The sequence below is a fragment of the Carettochelys insculpta genome, chromosome 2, assembly GCF_033958435.1.
Source record: "Carettochelys insculpta isolate YL-2023 chromosome 2, ASM3395843v1, whole genome shotgun sequence".
NCBI classification, from domain to species: domain Eukaryota; kingdom Metazoa; phylum Chordata; order Testudines; family Carettochelyidae; genus Carettochelys; species Carettochelys insculpta.
The window spans coordinates 114,465,909-114,493,754 of NC_134138.1; the positions used below are offsets into that span (position 1 = coordinate 114,465,909).

General features: G+C 42.8%; 1 protein-coding gene across 1 annotated transcript in view; it reads right to left on the minus strand.

The window, feature by feature from the left end:
• Positions 1-1,543: 1,543 nt before the first annotated feature.
• The window catches only part of SCGN (secretagogin, EF-hand calcium binding protein), a 45,338-nt gene continuing 19,035 nt past the window's right edge, over positions 1,544-27,846 (minus strand). Inside the window, exons 2-10 of the mRNA XM_074985455.1 lie at positions 27,701-27,793; positions 27,413-27,502; positions 25,831-25,887; positions 22,044-22,121; positions 7,886-7,941; positions 5,894-5,939; positions 5,736-5,795; positions 5,108-5,176; positions 1,544-2,233 (exon numbers count right to left, since the gene is read on the minus strand). Coding sequence (XP_074841556.1) covers positions 2,105-2,233; positions 5,108-5,176; positions 5,736-5,795; positions 5,894-5,939; positions 7,886-7,941; positions 22,044-22,121; positions 25,831-25,887; positions 27,413-27,502; positions 27,701-27,793 — 678 coding nt within the window. The 3' untranslated portion in view covers positions 1,544-2,104. The remainder of the gene's footprint in view (positions 2,234-5,107; positions 5,177-5,735; positions 5,796-5,893; positions 5,940-7,885; positions 7,942-22,043; positions 22,122-25,830; positions 25,888-27,412; positions 27,503-27,700; positions 27,794-27,846) is intronic.

Consider the following 27,846-nt stretch of genomic DNA (forward strand, 5'->3'; position numbering starts at 1 on the left):
AGCCAGAAGCCCTGGGCTAAGGGCTGCTGCCCACGGTGACCATAGGGCCCCGCAGGGGCTGGAGAGAGAGCATCTCTCAACCCCCCAGCTGATGGCCGCCATGGAGGACCCGGCAATTTCGACGTTGCGGGACGCGGATCGTCTACACAGTCCCTACTTCGACATTGAACGTCGAAGTAGGGCGCTATTCCGATCCCCTCATGAGTTTAGCGACTTCGACGTCTCGCCGCCTAACGTCGAAGTTAACTTCGAAATAGTGCCCGACGCGTGTAGCCGCGACGGGTGCTATTTCGAAGTTAGTGCCGCTACTTCGAAGTAGCGTGCATGTGTAGACACAGCTATCATGTACAGCACATTCATAGGGTTCTTAGCTATTGAGCTTTCTGTCTGGTGCCACACAACCTAAGTTCAGTGCTTTCCTCAGATTAATGAATGTGTATGTGGCTAGCTGTGCATCTCTGTACTTGTAAGGCATGATTTCTGGTTTACTACAGCTTTTCATGAAACTTTGTGAAGACTGTTGCTTTTGTTGTGATTCTGTGTTTTCAGGAAGAGAACAATTAGTTTTCAGAGTTAAGGTCCTGATGTAGCAAAACACTGAAGGATGTGAGTAAAACACATCCCTGTTTGGCAAAGTTCTGAAGCACGTGAATAGTCCTATGGAAATCAAAAAGGACACAACATTGACTTATTGAAGGTGATTTTCTGTAAAGAATATATGATGGAAAAGAATCAGATTGTTCCAGTGCTTTGCAATGTGCAAAGTGTGCTGTTGATCGCTGTGGATCATATGACAGGCCCTCAGTGTAGCCTAACTAGGGAGGCTCTACTGAACTTTTCCCTCTCAGCTGTTTTCACTGTGGTAATAAAGAAGGAATTATTTGAAGGGAAAGTAGAGTGAGCACTGTGGGTGTGGCCGGTGAGTTCCTGATAACACATGCCCACTGAAATGAAAGATCAAAGTGCAGCAGATGCTACAGCCCTTAAGCTCCAAGAGTGTCACCAAGGGAGGGATTTAGCCCCCAGTTCAGCAAAGCACATAAACATGATTTAACAATGTTTAAGTTTAGCAAGTGCTTTGCTAACCCTGAGGCTTAGTTGCCTTAATCCCTGAGAACAAACTCGAAACAAAACTATTTTACTTCGATTTCTGTCAAAAGAAAGATTTGTCAGGTGCAGAGTAAAATTATTTTGTGTAGTAAGGAATTCCTCTGAGATGCTTCCACTGTACCCTGTAACCTTATACTGTATTTTTAAAGCCAAGACTGGACAAATCCATATAGACTCATCCTAATCTAGAGAGCAGATTGTGGAAGTATTTTATGGAGACAATAATGGAACAGAATCTCCCTTTTTTGATCAACTGTTATGCTTATGGATATGCAGGCCCCACAGATAATTTCTTCTACTGAATAACGTGAACCTTACCACCAGATGAATTCAGTATTAGTGCTGTGATATGACAGAGTATACATAATATAGCATGACTATTAAACTGTGATGTATGGTTGTCTGTAACTAAAGCATAAGCACCAATCTCGTATTTCCTTAATTGCTGTTTTTATTCTTGCACAAATAAATTGCAATCCATCCAGTATTATAATGCCGTATGCACAAGTAAAGCCCACCACTCATGTTCAGAAATACAGTGACTTCATATAGAAGGCAGTCATCATAAACAGCAATGGAAGCAACGACAGCTTGAAAGCACTAATCTTACATTTTAAAGCAAGGCTCACCCTATTCCAGAAAACTGACTGTGGCAATAGTTTATGAAGGAAATAATGGAATGGCACCCCTCCATGTCTGATAAACTGCGTGTCTGTGGATAGGGGCATTATTTATCAAAAATATAGATGCCCCCACATATCATTTCTGCTACTGAGCAATGTGAACCTGGCTGTTGAACTGAAAGGCCCTTCATGCATTCTCCACTCATTCTCCAGGTGCAAATACACTTTCATTCCAGCAATGAGGCGCCTATATCTTCCACGCTCAGCACTATCACACAGATTGTTAACACAGCACTGCAAGAGTTCTACTGGCAGCAGCAAGTTCTCACAAAGGAAAGCACTGAGAACAACAGGCGAAGCACATCTGAACCCTATTGGTTAATTTTAAGCCCAAGACACAAAGCTAATTCAGATTTTTGAATTTTTCCATCCTTGTTCACATCACAGTGGTGGAGCAGAATTTCACGGAACTTGTCCAGGTCCACACCACTAATGCTGGGCTGGAGACGAAAGCAAGAATCAGTGTTGGGAGAGAAAATATCTCAGTCATTTTTCTAACAACACGTGTCAATAGAAGTTCTAGAATCACCAAAGCACATGAAACACATCGAGGGAGGAGATGCCAAGCAAACAGGCACCAGCAGTACAAATGAAATGGAAAGAAGGATGAGGAAAAGGCCTTGTGGTTCTAACACAGGTGCAATGGCATTAATGAGGTTTAAGGAAGTCTAAATAAGGCAGTGAACATAGCTTCTGTATTCGTCTCGAGCATAAGTCACAGATCAAAGCTCACATATCGCAACCTGTTGTAGAGTTCTGCTAAGGACTCAGATCTCCTGACTCCCCATCCTGTACTTTAAATCTGTTTTCTTGCACAAACAACGTCCCTTGTGGAATTTATTTGATAGGTACATTATTTTCTAAGGCTCTGTCTACGCTAGGGAAAGTAAGGCAATGACAGATACACAATTCTAGCCACAGAAAATGTGCAGCTAAATCGACATATCTGCAATTGGCTTACCTGGCCATCCTCACTGAACAAGGTTGGTGGGAGAGTTTGTCCCATCAAGCTCCCTTACTCCTCGTGTCTCGCTGACTCTGATAGATCGATTTCACTCATCCCTACCTGAGTGGGTTGATCTTCTGGGGTCGTGTAGACATAGCCTAAGTTAGTACTATGTGCCAGACTCATGCTCTTGCTTTAAACAATCCTGAAATGCCATGGGCTGGCTAACACACTTGAGAAGATTTATTTAAATGGGCACATTTATATTATATTGCAATTATGTGGTGTCACTTCTTTCCATTAACATCTTTTCTCTGTTCTCTCTGTCTCATAATGAGAACAGAATTTGTGCTAGGAAAAATATCATGTTCAGGCCTGGTTACAAACAAGAAAGCAATGAGGGGGAGGGGTGATGAAGCCATCTCTTGAGAAAAGAAAATTCCCACGTCACATGACCATATGCCTTCTTTTCTTTGTTTCAGCCCTTGTCCTTGTTCTAAGATCTTCCCAGCCTTCCCAAGCACCATGACAAATGTGAAAAACATGTTAGTGAAAGCTTATCCACCTAAAGTACATTTCACTTTTTCTAATGATAGGTGTTATCTGCCATGCTTTGTTGTTATTGTGTTCATTGTTACAAGGCAAACAGGCAGCCCTACAGTTAACTGTGTGTGAATGGTGGGAAGGAGGAGACTGAGATTGGCTGGAGGAGGCGGGTATGGAAAAACAAGACCTGATGTTTATCAGGCTTTTACATATTGACTGGCAGATGCCATCCTGCCCTATCCATATGGTTAGTCTGGATACACACAGTCAATATAAAGATTAGTTCTGATTCTCAGTGTATATAAAAGATGCCCATGGTTACTTACACTTTATCATAGGAGGACCTGCTAAACCTTGCACCCCCCATTTAGGTTTTCACAGACATTTCTTTATAAAGAATGCCTGGAACCTTGTCATTGAGAAGCTCTTCAATCTCTTCATTTGCAGAAGGCCTTTGATATTTGGCAGAGGAAAACTTCTTGGGCTGCACAAGAGCCTTTTCTTTGTCCCAGGACACTCCATTCAGAATCTGACCAGACGTAATGGCTATGTCCATACTAGAGAGTTTTGCAGACAAAACTCTTGGAGTGTCTACACACAAAATGTGTATTTTCAACAGAAACTATTGACAAAAAAAACCATGTAGATTCTCTAGGGGGCCCTTTTGTTGACAGAGCAGGTCAAAAGATAGATCCACTTTTATGTGTAGACACAATCTGCCAACAGAACTTTCGTCAGAACATCTCTTCCAACAGTAACTTCTGTAGACCAATGCTTCTGGAGTAGACATAGCAAATGTGTTAAAAAGAGCCAACTCCTTCCTCTCTCTCTCGGACATTCCTCAGGACAATTTCAGTAGCCTGTCAGTTCCCAGGGTTGGCTCATTCAGCTGCCAAAGCAGCAGTACCAGCACATACTGTAATGGGAACACCACCGAGCTTCTGAATTAGTGTGGTAGAGGGGGAGGGAATGAAAGACAGGTGGGTCGGGCGCCCTCCTATTAAGTCCCTGACCCAGCGCCTTGCCTCAGAGTTTCATTCACATCCCTTCCCTTGGATTTACTGCATGGATCAGGAGCTGACATTGACATGTCTGCAAAAGCCCAATTGTAGATGTAATTATATGAGAAAAAAAGCTTTTTTGCCAATGTAGCTTATTTCACTCAATGAAACCACACCAGCAAAAGCTCTCCTTAGCAGGTATAAGCTGTGTCCTCACCATGACAGTTTGCCATGGTAGCTACAGTTTGCTAAACTGCACTGTGCTGCTTTCAAAACGCAGATTGGCTGTATAGATGCAGGCATTTCGAAATAAGCGCCACACTTCAAAATTCCCCTGTTCCCAATTCGTTTTCAGAATAAGGGAATTTCAAAGTCTGGGGTTTATTTCGAAGTGCCAGCATCCATATAGCCAGTCTGCATTTCGACAGCAGCACTTTCAAAGCGCAACTGACCGCCATTATGCTGATGAGGCACTGAAAATGCATGTTAGTGCCTCATTAACATGCCCCTTCTGAAAGGGAGGGCATATGTAGACACAGACTTAATGGCTGATTTAGAACATAAACTATCTTGGTCCTCTGCGAAGAAGAAACTGCTGGCCCTATTAAATTACACCACCTGTGTCTTGGACAGTGTCAGTGTGATGTGGACAAATGTCCAAGAGTGTTCTTGCCGAGACCATGAAATTAATTTCTTCTTATGACTACATTTGATTCTAGATTTATAAAGGTTTATGCATTTGAGCTACTGCACCTATCTGGGAACATGTCATTCCTGTGAAAAATATGGGCAAAAATCAATGCACAGAATCGTAAAGCCACCTTCACGAGCTCCATCATGTCTTTGACAAACCCATCCACTTCTGGTCCTTCCAGTGCTCCTGTTTTACTCTGAAAGACAGAGGAAAGCATTAAAGCATTAAAGGCGTTTCACTAAGTTAGACATATACCAATATTTTCTACATATCAGGTTCCCCCAAAGCCCCATATGCCTATAAGCTGCTACTTCCCAAATCAACCCTGTGATTTCCTTCCCCCACACTGTGGTGACCTCTTCCCTCACTTGTTTGTGAGACTGTTTGGTAACTAACTACCCTACAAGTCCAGGGAATGCAGGAAATGCCACTGCCATGCCGCTTCCCAAGTAAAATAGGACAACTGGGGGATTCAGTCTCTGCTGTGCCCTGCCTGTGCTGTAGTTCAAAGAGCTATGAATGAGGTTTTGAAGTGGCCTTCTGCTTGAAGGGGCATGGTGCGCATGTGGTGCAAAGCAGCATGGAGGGCACAGAGCTAAGGCCAGCACTGCACCTGTGATTCTACATGCTTCCCCGGAAAGGGACTGCGAACAGTGCAACAGCACCCTGGGCTGCACTGCGTGGGAGTGAATGCGAGTCCAAGTCCAGATGTGCCACCTGAACTGTAGTATAATAAAACACCCCATGGAACTCACAACATCGTAGTGTGCAAAGATTTTCTCAAAGTCGCTCCTCCTCTCTTCTGTAGTACAAGCCTGGGTGCAGGGAAAAAATGACAAGGGGTTGAGGCAGGGGCTAAATTATCTCAGCGGAAAAATGCAGAATGAATGCATTAGAAAATAGTGCTACTTACATCCATTTTAAACTGAAGGAGGAAATTTTCCTGGAGTGACAAAATCCTAAAGGAAGAGATCTAAATTGTGATCTTTTTGGTTATTGTATTAATTCTACTTGCCCAGAAGGCAGAAAGATTGTAGTTTATAGGGGCCTTAAGAAGGAGGTGCTTTCAGAGAGGTCTGTAAATGATGTGACCATAAATCCCTCTCTGTTTGTGGGGAATTCAAGTATGCATCCATTGGCTCAATGCTCTGAACCTTACAGAACATTTTCAGTGGTAGGGCAAGGGAAGGCAGTCAACCTTAAAAGTGAAAGCTACCATTCAGTTATTACTCTGTAACTGCATTGCTGTACCGAATTAAATAAATTCTCTCTCGTCGTTCTCATGGCTGAATTCACTGGTTGTGAAAAGGAAGGACAGCTTAATACTGTCTAGAGCACTGACACTGCACAAATTGCCACGTAAAGCACTACTAAAAGCCCTTCTTTCTAGCTGCTGTTCCAGGTCTGGGTTTCTTCTGAGCACAGAATGTCAATCATTTTGTGCCCTCACTGGAGGTTTTTCAGTGTGACAAGTGACAAATGTTCACTCTGAGCTGAAGAGAATCTACTAAACTCATTTTGCTGAATCAGCTGGCATATGTATTATAAGCAGATCACTTACAGAGCCATATGTAAGAGGAAGCTAAAATATTAATACAAATACCACTGGTATTTTTTATTCTGTCTCTCTCCCTCCTCCCCTCTCTGCCTCAGAAAGTAAAGTATTAAAGGATTCTGGATTATTATTATTCTCACCTAAATATTAATTGAAAGCATTAAAGGATTCTGCGGTGCATGGATACAGGTGAGGTCAAGGTTCAGGTCAAGACACAACTGAATGTGTGTGTGTGTGTGTGTGTGTGTACACACACGCACGCACGCCCATGCAGTAAATTCTTTTAACTGGTATTTTCACCGGCAGCTCAGGACAAGGCAACTTCTCCGAGAGGAGGCACTGTGTTATCCAGGCGAGGTAGGCTGCTCTGGTGGTACGGGGCTCTGGAGGCCCCCATGAGCGCCCTGAGCCCAAGGCCATGCTGAAGCTACAGGCAGTTGGAGAACAGTGCTCTGACCTCAGGGGAGGGGAAGCCCCTCCATTCAGAGCAGGTGTGACTGGAGCAGGAGCAGCCTGGCGAGGCCTTGCCGCAGACTGCCTGGGAGAAGGAGGTGCCAGGGAAGGAGAAGGGCAGCCTGGCAGTACAGCTGGTGGCAGGAGGAACTGCTACATCGGCCAAGTTGTGAGCAGGAGGAGCTGCCAATCTGCCATGAGGCGGAGAAGGAGCTGAGCAAGACCACTGCACTGCAGCAGGAGCAGGATAAGAGCTGCATCAGTGAGTAGGGGGAAGACACCTCTCCACTATCCAGCACATTTGAGTATCTGGCAACCTCCCAGTCCCGGGGGTGCTGGATATGAAAGAGTTCATTGTATTTTATAATGGTTGAAAAGGTGCTTCAACGGAAGCAACATGGTAACTGAGGAAAAGTATTAAAAGATTCTGGACTGTGTGTAGAAGTGCAATCAAGGCACATCTATATACCCATACAGACACTCTCTTCAGTAAGAGTCAGCTTTAAATAAGGATGTTACAAGGAGGCCAGAGAGAGAGAGATGTGAGATCATGGCACTTCTCTATATGTACTCAGCAGTGTCTTGACTGCACCTTTATAGACACAGTCCAGAAACTTCCAATATTTTCCCCCAGGTGCCATGTGTTCTCCTTTAAGTGACTCTTCAGCCACTACAAAGTATTCTACAGTATCTTAGTGAGGGAGAGGCAAATCCTGAAATTCAAATGCAACAGTTAGTTGGATTTTGTGGTGATGGGAACCATGCCGTAGACACACCCAGGAAGTACAGCCCGATTTCACTTGAAACATAGAAGAACACAAATTCAGGTCTCCACTGTACCGACCATCAGCTTGCCATTAGAAGCTGCTAAAGCATAACAATGTCATTAAAATCTACCTTGCCAGGTCATTCAGATCCAGTCGCCCATCTTTATTCTTGTCAAAGATCTTCATCTAAAATCAAGAAGAAAAAATTGCCATAAATCAGTGACACTGAGATAGCTAGAGGAAAATACGAGCATAGAATATCTTAGAAAAATTACATTGTGCCCTTTCTACTACAAGGAGACCAGTGCAGAGGGAATGCAGTATTGTTCCAGCCCACAAGAGATGTGCTGACTACCCTATCACACTACACTTCCTGGGGTGCAGCATGCTTCTCCCGCTATTGGTCAGTGTAGAGGAGGAGGAGAATCTCTACTTTTCACACCAAGCCCTTTTGACATGACCCACAGGTCTCAAGGTTCATGGGAGCAGACAACACTTCACCTGGCAAGCTTGCTGGCAATAGCTTACCTGAAACCCCTGAAGTCCAGCCCCTGTGCGAGGTCCCAATCCTGAGGTATTAGGAGCAGAATCCAGAGCACCTAATGGGCCTGCTGGTGCTACTTAAGCTAGGGTCAGCAACAGGAAACCATCTGAACCACTGGGTTTCATCCTGGTCCAGACTGTGTGCCCTGTGCTTCCTGCTAGTTGCGCCTGCTCCTACTTCTCCAGAGATTTGTGGTTCCCAACTGCCAGTTTGTCTGTCTCCTGACCACCCCATCTCCTGACCCAGCTGACTCTTGACTCATATCTCAAGAGTGCCATCTCTGTCTCTGACTTCTAGGTTTGGTTGCACACAGTCTGGCTGTGGTACTTTGCTGGCAGCTCAGAGCATGAAATACTGCCCATCAAGGGTGGGAGCATCTTCCCCAATTGCTTGTGCAGCCACAAACTGACCTGTTTTGTCCAGCTATGAAAACTATGAAATGAAACAAACACATACTACAGATTTTACCCATTCACACCTGGGACAGAAGTAAACTGTGTTCCCCTCATACATTCTCTGCTAAATTAAAAACCAGCCTCATGTTGTTGTCTTGGGGAAAATGTTGCCCCAGGGAGGAACTTTAAAACCCTCCTGTTCTGACTTCAGCGTTATCCTCACTGCCCAGGTAAAAATGCTTCATTCTAATACACACAAATGTCAGCATTTTACATTGTCAGGGTTGGTGGACCAGAACCTGGCATCAAGAAGAACTAGTTTTATATGGAAATTGCAGACACACAGTGTAAAGGAGTTTATCTAAATAAATACATGCGATATCTTTTCCTTAACATATTCAGGTAGTTCCTTCCTGGTGACTCACCCTCATATATTTTTTGTATTTTGGAGTTCTTTGTCTGTTTGAAGCACAAATAAGAGATGATCACTTATGCAAGGAGAAAAGAGGCTTGATAGATCATAAACAGGAACAATTCATAGCAAAATGGTGTAGAAAAAAATGATTCTACCTTCTTTTGCAAAAATGGTCTAATATTTCACCAAGATAGATGCTGTTCTCTTTGCCATATTCAATATTAGGATATCTACTGACATTTCTTTCATGACGCTTATTTCTTTAGTGGCTATAACTTTACTAAAAATCTCAATGATTTTGTAAGTCCTTCAGAAGGCAGAGGTGATCTGTCTTTCCTGTATACACCTTCTATAATTGGCACAGTGTTCAACAGAGTGTTCCATCCATGTGACAGAGAATAGGGAAGGATGAGCTCACACTACTGCCAGGAAAACCAAGATACTCTTTCCAAACATCTTTCCAGAATGGGGGAAATTCCTTCAAATTCAGTTCAGAGCCTGACACTTAAATGGACTCCCAAGAGCTCAGTGAATACTGAATGTGAGAGGGGGACAGCACTATTGGGGAAACCTCTACATGTGGAGTCCTATGATCAAACACATCTCCTCCCTGCATATCACTGAAGAGTCTGTGGTAATAAAAACTCTTTGTAGTACTTGGTTTAGATAAAAACAAGTAACTATTTTGTTGAATGAGTTCTTCCAAATATGTTAACTTACAGATAGCCATCACGAGATTTTAAGAGTACACAGCATTGGACCAGCTTTATTCCCATGAGACGAATAAAGAGCAAAGTTAGGTCAATATTGAGAGCTTTTGAAAATTGTGTCACTAATTCAAAGTGATGTAAATACGAAATGGGCACATAAATGTGTATACAGCTTCATTCCTGTTTCATCAATTTGTTTTGTGTGTATTTCCCTCATGGGTTTATAAATATTAGAATGAAAAATACAGTTGATTTTCTAAGTTTCCCTCAACCTGGAGTTCACAGAATGATCAGGAATAAAATCCCAGCCTTGAACTCTTTTTACGCACAAATTAGGGATTATTTTTGAAGCAGCGTAAATAGTCGTTTTCCCACTTGAGTAAAATCATTAATGATAGCATACGCAAAATTCATTCAAAGTCAATGGAATGTAGGTGCGTAAGTCACTTTTGAAAACAGGATTTAGGGTCTTTTGAAAATATTTTCTCAAGACTCTTTTATGAGGTGATGAGCATGACATGCAATATCCAAAATATGAATGCAAAGCTTTATACAATGAAGAGCCACATGAAGTGAAAGTCACCACGTTCTAAAAAACACAGAGTCAAATTCATCCTCATGTAATTCCACTGAATTCTGCCTGCCTGCAAGAAAGCAAAATATACCAAAGAAACTTTCCTAATCTTTTCCTTAAAATAAGGAACACTGTATTTTTTACTGCATTGCAAAAATCAATCTAACATAGACAAACTACTTATAAATTTCATCCAGTTTTCTTCTAGGTACTTCTGTTTAACTAAAATTATTCTTTTACTTTCTACCATATGTTATAAACCTCAAAAATACCTTTCTGTCAGCAAAAATCTTTCAGTTCAGGGTCTTTACATTTTTAAATATAGGCCCAAGATACCTCAACATACTGTGATACATCAAATAGGAAACCTGTAATTTCTTTGGGGGAAATTTCAGCCTCCATGACCACTAAATCTTTGGCTTCTCTATGGCTATGTCTAGATTGCAAGCTTCTATCAGGAGACCCAACCTCACCGGACATAAGTCTGACATGTCAGGAGCCTTCTGCTGACATCCTGGTCATCCTTGTTCCACAAGGAGGAAGGGATGTGTTGGCAGAGAGGGCATTACATAATGTGCGTATCTTTTGCTGACAGTTCTCTGCAATCTAGACATAGCCTTAGAGACTAAAATAAAAATACTAATTAATACTGTGGTGGCAGTTTGTATCACAGAGACATGTGACTGTGACCATAAGAAGTGGACTGGGGCCAATAACTCAAGTCAAGACAAGCCACTAATTACTTCTACATTCATATACCTCCTAAGTCTCCTTGCTTTCCATAATACCCCCAAGAACAGACCCACACGCTTCACACCACCTGCCGCCCAGCACCACAGCTCAGTGCCTGTGAGGTTTGGGCTAACAGAACTCAGACTGCCATGGTGGTAAGGCTGGACCCTTTGCAATGTCTGCTGGCCCTGCCACCCATCTTACAGCATCACCCCTGGAGCTCCCTGCTCTGTCACAACACCCTGTCCCTATGCCACCCTTGTGGCATGCAGTGCCCCACACCAGGCTGTGCATTACCACTCCACCACGTGCCAGTCCCTCCTTGGTAGGGCCTGTTCATCTGGAGCTCCTCCTCTGTCCTCACACCCTCTCTGTTCAGTGCTCTCTCCCTGTAATTTGTTCCCCAAACCTTGACCCCTTCCTCTATCAGTGATTCCTCCTCACCTATGCATCCCCCACAAGATTCGCTTCTTTCTCTTGCTCTGTGACCTCCCGCAACCAAGTTCTACCTCCACCTGTCACCTCCCTCCCCATACATTTCCCCTTCCTCCTTAATGACCCCCTCCTCTATTGATGCCCCTTCTCCCCATCTGTGATCCCCTTCCTTTATATATGCTCCTTCCCATCTCTCTCCCTGCACGCTCCCTTCCCTCATATATTATTTCCAGCCCCAGCTCCTACCCTACGCTCAGTGTTCCACATTTACTTTGCTGCTCCTGGCAGCCATGCTGTCTTCAAAGCTGAATGACTGGCCAGTTGTTGTCACTCAAGCCTCTCTACCCTCAGAGTTGGTTGGTGACCAGGGTCGTTGACCAAGTGCCCAGCTCTGAAGGTGGCAGCAGCAGCAGCAGCACCACCATCACCACCACCACCAGCAGCAGTAGCAGCAGCACAGAAGTAAGCATGGCAATGTCATACCATATCACCTTTCCTTCTGAGTGACATTTAATCTTTGTGCTGACGGGGGTGGCTACAGTGGCAGGGAGAGGAAAGGCTAAGGCAAATTTTAGGGTGGCTATAGACTTTGCAAGCCCCTTCTCCAAAGCCACCCCTGAAGACTCTTCATTGTTTCAAAATTTACTTTGCCTATTACAGGATCAACATCCTAAAAAGATTTCCAGATACACTCAGGCTGTGTCTACCCTTGCATTCCTCTTTCAAAAGAGGTATGCAAATGAAGTAAATAAAATGCAAATAAGGCACAAATTTGCATAGCTGACACCTCATTTGCATATTCTTATTTTGATATAGCTTTTTTTGAAAGAAGAAAACCAGTGTAGACACTTCTCTTTCGAAAGTAAACCCCATCTTCAAAAGAATCCTTCTTCCCGTTTTTTAACGGGAAGAAGGATTCTTTTGAAGCTGGGGGCTTACTTTCGAAAGAGCAGTGTTTACACTGGTTTTCTTCTTTCAAAAGAAGCTATATCAAAATAAGAATAAGCAAATGAGGGGTCAGCTATGCAAATGTGTACCTCATTTGCATTTTCAATGTGCCTCATTTGCATACCTCTTTAAAAGAGGAATGCAAGTGTAAACACAGCCGCAATATTTAGCTGTTCATTCAGGTCAACAAAGAAAAAGAGAGTCCCAACTGAAGGCCTACGGTGTACCCGGCTGTCATAAATTTCACATGAAATATGGAAAACATGTATTCCTTAGGGAATGTATTTCAGCAAATTAGTTCAGGTACCATATCTACTAAACTAGACATAATCCCATTACTTGGACACCTGTAGCTCATACACATCTGCTGCGGATCATCGAGGCATGAATTACACATCAAGTGCCTGGAGATACATTCATTAATTAAACTTGCTAATTTTCAAGCATGCAAGTGTTTGATCTAATCAGATAATTGCATACACACACAAAGAACTACAGCAGGTATACCCCATAGCATGGATCTATTCATTTACAAACACACATGGGGGGTTTAAATAGTTGTGGGCCTGATTTTCATTTAAACCATTTTGGCAGCATAAAGCTGCCTTTCTGTGGGAACAAATTACATGTACGCCCACTTTAAGGTACCTTTACTTGCCAGAGTAGCGTAAAAGAGCATAGGATAAATGAGAATAAGGCCCAGCATGTTCCCAACAATATTCCTATTTTAATCGAAGCTTTAATGAGACAAGGATTATTGTTTGGGAGCGCCCCTCTAGGAAAGATACTTCCTGCCAGTGTTTGCAAGTACACAGTTATGAAAGGTATAGGAGTGATTTGGCCCAGTTAGCTCATGATGGACCATTGTGGGACGGGAGCAGCAGATTGCTTGGGGGCAGCATTGTTCCAAGTGCTAACTGCCAAGAGTTCTGCAGATGAGCACAGTCCCTTTGAACGCATCTTACAGACCACAGAGGGGTTTCAGAAGGTGAAAACTGAGCTTTATGGAGTAACCAGTTGCCTTTGCCTCAGGGGTGACACCGGGAGTGTGTGTCACAGTGTCACGTGCCCCCCTCCCCAAAGAGCACAGGGGGAGGGTCATGAGGCCAGCCGCCACAGACTGGTCAGTTTGTCCATCTGCCCTGAGCCCAGTACTTTGCCCCCCTACCACCTGACAAGATGCAGGGGACTAGTGGGAGGTCTGAAGCAGGCTGGAGGGGATGGATGGTGGCGGACACAGAGCAACCCAGCCCCTTCCTACTTCGTTTGCCCAGCTCCCAGCTGCATCACTCAGGGAAGGAGTGGGACCACTGTCCACACTCCCTGGAGGTGGAAGCAGACCAACATGTCTGGGAATGGCGGGAGCTGAGTGGGCTGGGGCTAGGCCACTCCCCTTCTCCCTGCTGCCACTAGTGACTGTGAGGGGGTGACCCCAGCAGCCTGTGCCAGGCTGCCCACTTGCACTCCAGGCCATATCGTTCATGCATGAGACTAGGGGGAAGAAGTGACGTGGGGGGCAGATCAGGGGGTAAAGAGGGGGCAGAGCAGAGGTAGGACTTGAGGAAGGGGTGGAGTGGGGGTGGGGCAGAAAGAGGTGAGGCCCTTCCCCAGGCTAAGGGTGGTGCGGGAGGAGTCACATGGGGTGGTCACAAGGCTCCTGCCCAGCTTGGGTCCTTCCCCAGCAGTCACCATTGTGTTGTCTACTCAGCATCTCAAGGAAGTAACATTGTTAGCACAAGGTCATCATGCTGATACCACATGTGAAAATTCCTAGGACAGAGAGGCTGATTCAACATCTGTCCATCCAGGCAAAAAGCCGGCATCACAAGTTCTGAGGGAAGGCTCTTAGATGCCAGTTAATACGTCTCTGTAGTATCCTAGTGGGCTCAGATACATCTGACTCCCTGTGGAAGCAGAAGTTGGTAACTGTAGTGGAAATTGATTGTGTTTCTTTACAGCAAGTCCAATATTTGAGTTTACAATGATTTTAAATTCACATCCAGACAACCCTCAGAATGTCTGTGGACAAGCAAATTGCCTGGCTGAGGAGATAGCTTTGCTCCATGACAATAACACACACACAGGGGGGGCAGTGCTAGAAACATTCACCCTTTCATCAGCAGGGAGAATCCCTTAACCAAGAGAGTTCAAGTCTCAACCTTCCAGGAAAGGGGGAAGGGAACGACTCAGCCATGGGGTTGAGAGCCACAGGTTAACTCCAAGAGGGGAAGTGGGCTTTTTTGCATATGCAGAGTCCTGAGGTTGGAAGACAGAGCCATAAAGGGCCTGCCATTATGTGGGGTACACCCTCTTCCTTACCTTACTGAGCCATAAATATCAAAGCCCCAAAGAGATGCTTGGATTAAAAATTTATGCAGAAGGGAACACTGTAGTAAAAGCAAAGCCAGCATCTATTTAGACGTAAGGGTTACAAGAAGGTGTTAAAAGAACACGAGTCTTGAACAACCTAGACTGTCTGAACAGAGGGCATGGTATGACAAGGATGCTTGTCAACTCCCTTTTGTGATGAATACTTTGGTGCTAATGTTCAGGAGTTGGTCCCCAGAAGTGGTCTCAAAGGGGAGCTCCCACAGTGAGCAGTAAACCCCAGGATACGGTTCTCACCCTGAGCCACCAAACAACATAAGATGTGCATAAACATATTGCAGTCCTGGCATACTAGTCATAAAAATAATCTTTGCCACTTCTAGATTCCTTCCATCTGGCTTTTATTCAGGCAACATTCCCCTTGAATTTTGGTTCAGCACTCACGTTGTCATCTCAAAAAACTAATGCTTTGTGCTTTTGTGAGTAGGATAGTGTTTGAGCTGCTTTTTAAAAAATATAGCAGAATATTGTGGTGCTCAAATTAAAGCCTTTTGATGAATCTGATGTTATCATCAGTGAATATTCTAAAATATGTACAACATTAACCTTATTTTGTAGGCAGAGCTGTCCAGCGGAAGGAGGAGGGACTTGGGGGAACCTACCACAGTGCCCCAGGCATGGGGCCCAAGCAACCCCCCCCAAGCCTTCTGTGGACCCACTCCTGTTCCATCCCCTCCCCCAAGGAATGTTACTGGGGTTTTAGGAGCCAGGCACCATGGCGGGGGTTGCTACCCATGCCCACTCACCAGGCAAGCAGCGGGAGCCAGAGCAGTGTTCCACCTTACTATGCAGCCCTCCCAGCCTGTCGCATCCTGCTTCTCTGCTTCCCGCTGCTGGAGAGGAGCAGGGCAAGGAGGGTGGTGTGGAGCAGGTTCATGAGCTCCCGCTGCCCACATGGTTAGTGAGGAGGGGCAGCAACCTCTGCTGTGGAGCTAGGTCCCCTAGCCCCCAGTCCTTCTTGTCCATAGGACAGTTGGGGTGGCCACCACAGGGCCCACAGAAGTGCAGGGCCTGGGGCAGCTGCCCCACTTCATCCTATGGACGGAATAGTTCTCTCTGTATGTGAACACTTCAACTACTTATGTAACTTGATTTGCAGAAGCACAAACTGGTAATGATCTTTCCCTGCAAGAGGCATTCATTCATCAGGACTAACAGCTGAAGTAGACACCGTATCATGAACTTTAGAAAGCTAAACACAGTCAGTCTTCACTTACAAGATAACTAAGGACTGCCAGGAGCATCTGCATAAGCATGAAAGATGTCTGTTCAGTCTTGAAATAACTGAGTGCCAGACAGACAGAAGACAGTTGATGAAGAATGATGATTTTGGAGCTATCTTAGAAAACAGACGTAAAAGGTGTCATCCCCTGAAAGTGTTGATTCATCCATTACTTGACATTGAGGCAAATCAGGTAAGGACCTTGGCATTTGGCCCACTGACAACATTATCCTAAAAAGCCTCCCTGGACTGATTCTCCTCTGCACTGTATCCCAGTACACCTATGCAAAACCAGTGTAAAATATTAACTGGTTAATGTGGTAACAATGTATACACCTTCCACATGGGTGTAAACGACTACACAAGGGCTATGTCTGCACTTACAAAAAACTTCGAAATGGCCACGCTAATGGCCAAATCAAAGCATACTAATGAGGCACTGAAATGAATATTCAGCACCTCATTAGCACGTCGCCAGCTGTGGCACTTCGAAAGTGCCACATTTCACTCACCCAAGGCTTGTCTACATGGGGGTCCTTTTCAGAAGGACCCTGACAACACTGAAATCCCCTTATCCCTACCAGCACCTCATCAGTATGCTTCAATTTGGCCATTAGCATGGCCATTTCGAAGTTTTTTGTAAGTGTAGACACAGCCAAGATGTAAGGCAATGGAGAATGACCCCAGTGATGTTGTTTTATTTACAATATCTTGCTAACGAATAAGAAACTTAAATAAAATAGTAAAAAGGATCAGAAATGAGGTGTGGGGAGGAGGCAGTGAAGAAGGACTATTAATACAGTTGAGGGGACCTAAGACAGAAAAATGAGAGAGAAGAAGATGTTAACTCAAACACAAGGTTAATTCTAGGGGTGGCTAATTTTAGATAACTGTAGACAATACTCTCCTAAAGTACATATATTAAGACCAGGATTCCATGCTGAGGTTCTGACAAACATACAAGCTTAGGTCTTGTGGTTTTTGTGATTTCACCAGAACCCATAATTCCACTTGAAGCCTCGTTATGTGCAGCTGAGGGGAGCTTATTTCTGTGATTGTTACCAGCCTTTCGTCCTTGTGGTAAAGCAGCAGTGGGCATCACTGCATGGGTTTTCACGTCTTTCTTCCTCATCAGTTTAGGCAGGTAGAATATTTTCACCCTATAATCAAAAACATCTATCTTCTTTTCTAAATGACGGTACTTGACTGGTCTCCCATGGTACAGAACTAAAACACTCCTGTAGCAGGCTGCTGTTGCTAAGAACTGTGGGTATAAAGTGCAGTGATTTGAACTCTTCCCACTCCCACTTGTTCCCAAAACCAATTGGAAAGAAGGGTGCTTTTGAAATTGAGGAACCCTTTCGAAGGAACCCTGGCTACACGGGTATTTTTAGTTTGAAATCAGCACTTTCAGTGGGCCAGGGGTCCACCAGTATGGAAATGAAGCACTGAATATTCATATCAGCACCTCATCTGCATTTTCAAACAACCATAATTTACATGCCCCTTCTGAAAGGGAAGGGTAGTGTAACCACAGCCTGTGTGTTTGTCTACGTGAACAATTAGTTTGCAGCAAGCTAGGGAATCACTCTACCTTGTACTAAGCTCTTGCAAACAAGCTGCCCAAGTGAATGCTGCTGACACACATTAACAGTTTGTTAATGAGTTCTGATCTAGTCCTCTTTGAAAAGGGGCTAGTGTGGGGTAAATGTGTACCTCAGTTCCCAGCAAACTAGATGTGTATGTAAACAAACCTCACACTGTCGCTGCTGGGCCCTCAGGAGAGTATATGAACACTTTCCTCCTATCATGTCTCCATACTCTCAGTGTCTCTCTACCTATTCCTCCCTTGCAATCTCTTCACAAGCCTCAAACTTCCCCTCACGTCAGTGGTGACTGCCTGCTGGCATTCTCCACCAGACGTGACAGGGTGGACTCCCCCTATTGTCCCTCTCGTTGAACATCCTGGGAATTAATTCTCTCCTCATGTGGGATACGCCCCTCCTCTGGTAGTGTTTCATCATCACTTCACTTTTGGGCCCCCATCTCATCCTGGATGAGAGTATCCCCTTTCCAGGCACCGCTGTGCTGTATTGTCTCTCCCTCCTTCCAGTAGCATAGCAGTCCATTATCCTATCACTGCAGGCTTCAATCTTTTCCCTTGCTCCAGAGGCAAGCTGCAGTTTCATTTGGCCATATTTATCTTTGTCAAGTGTGGGGAGAAAGGGAGGAGCAGGCTTATGTGCTATTCTGGTCCTCATACAGGAACCCTCTAGGGGCAGCCTCCCTCCGCCTTCTTCCACCTTTCCCCTTCTTTCCCGGGTCACTTCCCCATCGTAGCCCCTAGCACATTCCCTGCCCTTGCCTCAGGACCATGATCTAGCAATCCCCTAACTGCCCTATCCACAGCACAGCCCTGTCCACAGTGCAGATGGTTCCCAGCCCCAAAGGCACACAGATGCTTCTCTCTGGGCTCCCCTGAGGAAACTGACATCCCCTGCTCTGTAGTTTCTTTTACATAGGGCTTACTTGTTGCTGACTGGCTGTTCCTCAGAACTGTTCCCTATTGGTTGTCTGCAGGGCAGCCCTGGGGCTGCCTTTAACTCTTATAGGACCACTGTGGGGCAGATGCCTCATCACAGACCTCCAAAATAGTAAAGTCTCTGACACCTTCCTTTCATCTTGGCTGTAGTTATATCAATAGTTTGCTTTACTTGATCAGTTAGATACCTACCCTGTATCTTCTCTCATGCACAAGAAGCTGTACATATCCATAGACTACTCTCTTTTTTGGACTTTGGACATATTGCCAGACAGATTGTGTCCGTCCTTTATTCATTTATTCAGAAGCACTGGGGCCCACTCCTCTACTTACTGACTATTTGACAAGTGTTCATCCAGGCATAGATTAGATATATCATGATATTTACATATGCCCTGATAGCCTTTGATATTCCTGTTGTGACCGACACATTTTTAGGTCATTATGCATATTAGTAGCACCATGACATAATGATGATTATTATTAAAGTATTTAGGATCCCAAGTGACATTAGCGTGCTACTGTGCTAGCACTGTGGTTACACATAGTAGAAGCAGTCTCTGCCTCGAAGACGTTACAATCTAAATGGACGTAAGTAGGAGAAAAGTATAATTATTCTCATTTTATAGTTGGGAATCTGAGACAAAGAGAAATTAAGTGAGTTTCTGATAGAAGTCTGTGGCAGAGCCAGGAACTGCACCTCCAACATCTGAATGCCAGGTCAATGCAGCAGTTGCAAGACGAGCCTCTCTCTCTAGATGGGCAGTTAGATAGGAAGATTAACAATAATCATCACATTTTGCACTTCTATGGTACCTTAAAGTTGAGGATCTCAAAATACTTTACAAACATTAATGAATTATTTCCCCTGTGCTACCTTTGCTATATTTAAGGTTTGTTATCTCTACTTTCCAGAGGTGGAAGTTGAATCCTACAATCTAGAAATCAGAGGTATTCCTTAGGCTTAGTTACTTTCTTTTCCTGCTGCTAGATGTTTATATCCTATTATTCACTTACTAGAACCTTGTCTGGTCTAGTTTCAAATGTGCCAACAGATTAGGCTTTTATCTTTTCCCAAGGTTGTCTTCTCCACATCCCAATGATCTGTAATTATTTAATAATGTTCAGCTAAAATTTCCCCTTCTGAATTTTATCCAATTACTACAAGTTATACTTGCTCCCTTCTAGATATTTATCCCTTTCAAATAGTTGTGGACTGTTACAATGTGTCCAGTAGTCACAGAACAATCAAGCTATACATAATTAATAGTTTGAATCTTTCCTAGTAAATGAATCCCTGTGGCCTCCTCAGCTCAGACCTCTCTCCACTTAGTCAACAGTGCTGGAGAAATTTGGTGCCTGGAAGAGAACACAATATTCCAGATGCAGTTGCCTGAAAATTAGAGGGCAGAATTATCACAGCAATATTTGCTGACATAACACTTCTGCTTGTAGAGCTCCAAACTGCCTTGGACTCTTTTCTCTGAAATGTTGCATTGCAAACTCAAGTCTAATTTGCTGTTTTATGGCACCATAAATTCTTCAGCATTGCAGATTTCTTCTTTCTGTTGAATATTTGCAATTCAGATTATATATCTCCAGATATGCTAAAGCCCCCATTTTCTCAAATTGAATCTTACTCTGAATCACAGAGTACCTGGGAATAGCCCTAGGCTTGAACAACTAGACTATATTTCTTCTCAACTGTTTTGCTAACTGCACCTGTTGTGTTAGAAATCATGTTGGGTATGTCTACACAGCAAGGTTATTCCAGAATAGTTTATTCCAGAATTATTGTTCCAAAATAAGATATTTCAGAACAAAGAGCCTACACTACAGAGAAGCCCTGGCATAAGCAAAATCTATTTTGAAATAGTGTGTCTAAACACACTAAAGCCTATTTTGGATTAGGGCCCCTGGACTGCTGCTTCCAGAGGGGTCTAATCCAAAATACCATGTCTACACAGCAGAATTATTTCAGGATAAGATATTCTGGAATTGTTTATTTTCAAATAACTTCTATTCCCTGTCTACACAGCTTCTATTCCAAAATATCTATTTCAGAGTAGGCGCTATTCCTTGTACAATGAGGTTTACCAAATTCAAAATAAGCTGTCTGCTATTTCAAATATTTTGTGTAAATGCTCACAAACTTATTTCAAAACTACGGCCATTTTTAAAAATAATTTTGCTGTGTAGACATACCTATTGTGTGCAATGGTAGTTGTTGTGTCTTTGGAGATAATGGGGAAGTCAAAGGAAGAGAAAAATAAGTCAGAGGCTATGAACTAACCACTGTCTGCAACACTGCAAATTGCTTACTCTCCAACTGCTTGTCAGAGTTCTCCAGGGAAGTAAAGCTATTTTCTACCAGAAAATTTGACCTGAAAAGATGTGTATGCTAATTGTGGGGGTTTTTTTTCCATTATCCATTTATTTTTGCTGTACAATGACATCTGTAGTCTGGTTTCATCCCTTTTTTGGTGGGGACAGAATGTACTGTATCATAATTGGACATATGCACTGATGGTTAAACAAAAGGAAGTTACATTAGCTCTCAATTTAAATATAAATGGTCAAATTTGAAGTAATAGGTGCTTATGAATGTATCCACAAATTGCTTATGAAAGTAGCATTAGTAGGAGCCTTTGGTGGAACTGGGATGACATCTTCCACTTCATTAATGAAATCAGACATTAACTGTTTTTCCTCTGAGTTTGTTTCTTATGTTCTCTCTTTCAGCCACACAAAACCCGACCTCTCATAGCAACCAATTTTCAAATGTGGTTATCTAAATTGTTTACATACAGTCCACAAATGTGCGTGCAAAATGGCTGATTATGCAAACAGATGGGTACATATGTTATGCACATTTTCCATATACAAATAGCTGCTGCCAGACACAATATTGTGGATCTATCATAATCACCCATGATTTGAAGCGTGTGTGTGTGTGTGTTTTCATTCCTGAAAATTGGGTTTTGAAGAACAAGAGATCTGGAAGTCTATGTGTACCTTGGGAGAGACAGTGTCCGCCCAAGGAGAGGGAGCTGAGAGTTATGTTTAGATTGTATGGAGGGATAGCTCAGTGGTTTGCACATTGGCCTGCGAAACCCAGGGTTTTGAGCTCAATCTTTGAGGAGGCCATTCAGGGGTCTGCAGCAAATAGATTTAAAAACAAATCTTTCAGGGATTGTGATAGGTCCTGCTGAGAGGGCAGGGGACTGGACTCGATGGCCTTTGAAGGTCCCTTCCAGTTCTATGAGATAGGTAGATAGGTATGTATATGCAGGTGCCGCCTTTGCTGACCTTTTGAACAAGATTAGAGCACAGTTTGTTTTGTCTGAAATTCCAGTCACAATAATAATACTATCTTGGCTTACCATTGTATCAGTGTATTCTTCCAGCTTTTCCTCAGGAATCATCTTTCCGTGCTGCAAAAAGAGATCTCGCAGGAAGTCCTATTGATAGAAAAAATCAGAGTAAGAGACTTTACCCTTTGGAGTTAAAGGAATAATATTAAAAACTGGGGCCCAATTCAGCAAGTTACTTCAACATATTCTTAACTCTAAGTTCATCTATAGTTACATTGGCTTCAATTTAATTTAAATTTATTTGATCTTGTACATTTTTAGTTGATACGTTTTGTCAAAATATATTTTAAAACAATCCAATTCTTCTAAAATAGGCGTAATGAAATGTGACTTAGAGGATTCACTATATGAGAGGACAGTATATTTTTTGTAAGTAACATTTATTACTCCTTCAAGCACTTAACTTTCTAAACAATCTTAAAGAGTGACAAGAGACCAGCTTGGCTTAACCAGGAAATCTTAAATGACCTTGAAATCAAAAAGAAACTGTATAAAAAGTGGAAACTTGGTCAAAGTACATAGAAGGACTATAAACAAATAATACAGGAATGTACAGGCAAAATTAGAAAGGCGAAAGCACAAAACGAGCTCAAACTAATTTGAGACATAAAGGGAAACAAAAAAACATTATACAAGTGCATTGGAAGCAAGAGGAAGACTAAGGACAGGGCAGGCCCATTGCTCAATGAAGAGGGAGAAATAATAACGAAAAATGTGGAAATGGCAGAGGTTGATTTCTTTGTTTCAGTCTTCACCAAGAAGGCTGATGGAAACTGGATGCCTAAAATGGTGGAGGCCAGTGAAAATGGGGTAGATCAAGAAGTTAATATAGGGAAAAAAAAGGCTAAAAACCACTTAGAAAAGTTAGATGAATTAAAGTCATGGATGGATGAATTGCATCCTAGAATACTCAAGGAGCTAATATAGGATGTATCTGAGCCACTAGCTATCATCTTTGAAAAATCATTTAAGTCAGGAGAGATCCTAGAAGGCTGTAAACTGGCAAATATAGTGCCCATCTATAAAAAAGGGAAATAAGGATACCCCAGGAAATTACATACCAGCCAGCTTAACGTCAGTGCCAGAAAGAAAATAGAGCAAATAATTAAACAAGAACAAATGATGTCAAACCAACCTGATAGATTTCTTTGATAGAAAAACAAGCTTTATGGATAAAGGGGAAGTGGTGGACTTGGAATACCTGGACTTTATTAAGGCATTTGATACAATATCACATAACCTTCTTATCAGTAAACTAGGGAAATGCAACATAAATGGGGCTACTATCAGGTGGGGGTGGAAACGGTTGGATAACCATTCCGAGAGAGTAGTTGTCAACGTTTCCCAGTCATGCTGGAGAGGACCAACAAGTGGGGTTCCACAGGAGTCAGTTTTGGGGTCAGTTCTGTTCAAAATCTTCATCAATGATTTAGACAATGGCATAGAGAGTGCACTTAGTCCCTGTGTCTACATAATGGCGGCCATGGCAATTCGAAAGTGTGGGTTTTTGAATCACACACCTCCCATGGAGACGGGGACCTTCCAAAATGACCCCCCAGTTTTTGAAAGCCCATTCTTCCTATCTGGTGTTAGGAAGAAGAGGCTTTCGAAAACTGGGGGATCCTTTCGGAAGGTCCCCATCTCCACTGGCGGCATGTGATTCGAAAAGCTGCACTTTCGAATCGCCATGGCTGCCATTATGCTAATGAGGTGCTGCATATTCATGGTAGTGCCTCATTAACATCTTTCGAACCCGCTCATTAACATGCCCCTTCTAAAAGGAAGGGCCTCGTGTAGACCCAGCCAGTAAATTTGCAGATGATACCAAGCTAGGTGGGGTTGCAAGTGCTTTGGAGGGTAGGGTCAGAATTCAAAATGATCTGGAAAAACTGAAGAAATGGTCTGAGTCAAATAGGATGATGTTCAATAAAGACAAATGAAAAGTACTCCACTTAGGGAGGAACAATCAGTTTCACACGTACAAAATGGGAAGTGACTCCTTAGGATGAAGTACTGCAGAAAGGGATCTTGGGGTCATAGTGAACCACAAGCTGAGTGTGAGTTAACAGTGTGACACTGTTGCAAAAAGGAAAACTAACGGCATTCTGGGACGCATTAACAGGAGTGTTGTGAGCAATACACAAGAAGCAAGTCTTCCGCTCTACTCTGTGCACATTAGGCCTCAGTTGAAGTACTATGTCCAGTTCTGGGGGCCATATTTTGAGAAGGATGTGGAGAAATTGGAGAGGGTCCAGAGAACAGCAACAAAAATGATTAAAAGTCTAGAAAATATGACCTATGAGAGAAGATTTAAAAAATTGGGTTTGTTTTGTTTAGAAAAGAGAAGGCTAAGAAGGGACAAGATAGCAGCTTTCAAGGACCTAAAAGAGTTTTCAAGGAGGAGGGAAGAAAATTATTCTCCTAAGCCTTTTATGATACGACAAGAAGCGATGGGTTTAAATTGTAGCAAGGGAGATTTAGGTTGGACATTAGGAAAATTTTCCTAACTGTTGGGGTGGTTAAGTACTGGAATAAATTGCCTAGGGTAGAATCTCCATACTTGGAGATATTGACAAAAAGTGTGGATAAAAACCTAACTGGGATGATATAGCTGGTGCTTTATCCTGCCCTAGGGAATTGGATTTGATGACTTCTTGAGGTCCCTTCCAATTCTAATATTCTATGATTCTACCTAAATCCACACTTAAGCATATGCTGAAGTCCCACAGATTCCAATGGGACTTCAGCATGTGCTTAACTTTAGGCACATGCTCTCCCTCCATGCATGCACAGTGTGCCTAACCATTTGATAGCATCATCATCAGACAGGTCAAGAGATGGTAGCTTGCTGTTGAAGTAAATCAGTATGCACTCCTCAAGGGCATGACATAGTCTGAAGTTGACTGCACCTATATTGCATTTGAAACATCTGGGGAATGGGAGACAAGGTCAAAGCCACCAATACTATACCATAGCAATGTAAGTTTCTTGCAGACAGATTATATCGATACTGTGATGAGTGGCTAAGGCACTAATGACTCTGTCTGGCTCCTGACAGACCCTCAGTAATAAGATGAAGAATTCAAAGCACCAGTCCAATGGCTTAAAAGTTGAAAGACAGTGATACACTGGAGTCACAGTCACATGGGATGTGACCAAGCTTCATCACCAAATTTGTTGTTCAAGTGCTTTGCAGACCAATTGTAGATTTTTCTGAACATGATGAAAAGTGATTTGATCAAGTAGTTTCCTGAGTTGGACCTGGGCCCAAAATGAAATAAATGTTTAGCCAAATCCTACCCATGTTTGCAGGCACAGAAAACCATTTATTAATAGTCACAAAAACAATCAATTAGTTAATAAAATTGAACTGCTATGGTTCTTCTCTGCACGGGGTTGGAGATGGGAGGCTGGGTTAGGGACTGCACATTGTGATGTACGGAGAAGCGCTATGGTGGTTGTCCTCAAAGTAGCCCAGGGGTGAGCTGAGAATGGGAAAGGAAAAGCAATATAAGACAAAAATGGGGGGAAAACCAGGCACAGACGTGAGCTCAGGTGGTCCACAAGTAAGAGGATCCACTGGCCAGTTCCTCACACCAGGATGCAAAAGAACCACAGGTCCAACAGCTACAATTACCTCCAATGTGTTCTTTAGTAATTGATTGCTACAGAAAAGTTTTTAAATGCTGTTTATCAAGCTCACATAAAGGCAGTGAAATTACTAAAGCCATGCAAAGATTCCTTTGACTTCAGTAGGTTATAGATCAGGCCCAAAGAGAGGATTAAAATAACTTACTTTGAGCTCGACAGCTGAAATAAACCCACTGCTATCTGCATCATATTTGCGCCAAATCTATAGGGGAAAAATTTGTAAAACCACATGAATATTGGACTTAATCATCAGATAAATTGATTATCTTATACATCTCTATATCAGATCTCACTCATTTCCCTAATTAGCATGCAGCTATATTATTGAGTATTAAATCACCAAGGATAAAGTGAATAATCCACATACGATATTTTTTTCTTATTTTGTTGTTGAGAGGAAAATTGGGTATAGCGTGCTGTGGAGAAAAGGAATCCACAATTACCTATTTATTATAGTATCTTTCTATCAAAGGAATAAAGTAATCAGACTGAGAACTTGATCAAAATTGTGTACCTAATTTGTGCATGAAGCCATCACGGTTGCACACAGAAAGTGGTAATTTGCCTGTGCACATGGCCAATTAGATGCATAACTGGCTATTGTGTCCTCAAACACTCAATTTACATGCTAATCAAGATTATACATATTTGGAAATCAAGCCTGTGAAAGAGAGAAATATGTTTAAAAATAAACATTTTTAAAATAAAGGCTTTTAAAAACTCAGTTTTTCCTGTCACTCGATGTCTATGAATCAGCCTTGCAATATACTGTTTGTCTATTCATCCCTGTGGAGTATTCTTTTTTTGTGGGCAAGTAATTTTTAATTAGCAAGTGTAATAATGACTTTTGTTTAACCACCACAATAATAAAGGGCAAGCAAGTAGATTTTTTTGCCTCAGCTGGTTAATTTTCATGAGAGTTGCAAGGCTGATATGGAGTTTCTGCAGTGCCTGGGAATGCCAAAAGTATAAGAGAAAATTCTTCCCTGGATTTGTAAAGTGTGTCAATCAGACCACTTGATTTCCTTAAAAGTAGGGGAACACCTTGGGTGGTCAAGAATTGTAATATGAGTCTCACTGTGCTCTTTCCTGACCCCTCCCCTCAAGCAGGGACATGGTGAGGAAAAGGAGGCATTCCCATAGTATCCCTAGATCCCAGTGTTTTTCAGCTGACAGAATTACACTGGCTGTTCACAGCTCCACTCAACGACTACTTAGCAAATCTCTCAATCCACTCTAAATTACTCCTGGGGACTGTGTTGGCTACTCCACAATCAGGGAAGCATGCCAATGCCAAGGTGGCTCAAAGCCTTCTTTGCCAGCCCCCAGTGATCTTTGCCTAGTGCACAAATGATAGAGCCAAGGATCTGACCCCAGTTCTCTAATGGGCTATATTGTTCAGTAGGCTGCTACAGAAACCTTTCAACTCTGGAGAAAATGAACATGTATCTTTTAGAAAATCTGAAAAGTGCGAGTATCTACCATATCTTTTCCAATTTTTCGTCCAGCCTATCTGCTGTACCTCTGTCTTTTTAGAATTCCTACCAGAATATTCACAACTTCATCAACAAGAAAATGCAGCCTTCAGAAATAATACTGTTTTCTTTACTGAACACGTACTTGCACAGATTCCAAAAATGTCCTATATACTAATCTGCTTTAAATAAGAATCTGCTTTCAGAATAATTGACAGAGACATACAAGGAGTGAAGACAAAAGACACCCACCCGCATAAACTCCACACTGTTGTCCAAGGGAGTTTCCCTCCGGAAAAGCAACAGAAAGTTCTCATCCTCTGGCAAGATCATATATGCAAGCTAAAAGAGGAAGGTAAAGATTAGAACAAATGTACATGAATAGTGATTCTATTCAGAACATATAAGATAAGCACGGTGAGCAAGTGGTTTGAAATTTACACACAACCCAGATTATCTTTGTGTACACCTCTTCCGTCTCCACGATGATCCATTTCTAATTTCATCACCTTTCAAAAAAGGGAAGTTTGGGGAGTATACCTCATGTATTTGTAAACGTCCATCTGCAGTGACATCATAGGCAGACATGAATCGCTCTTTCACCTTCTGAAGCTTTTCCTCTGTTATGGCATCCTGCAGTTTGAAAAACAACACACCACACACACACACAATCACTTAGGGCACTA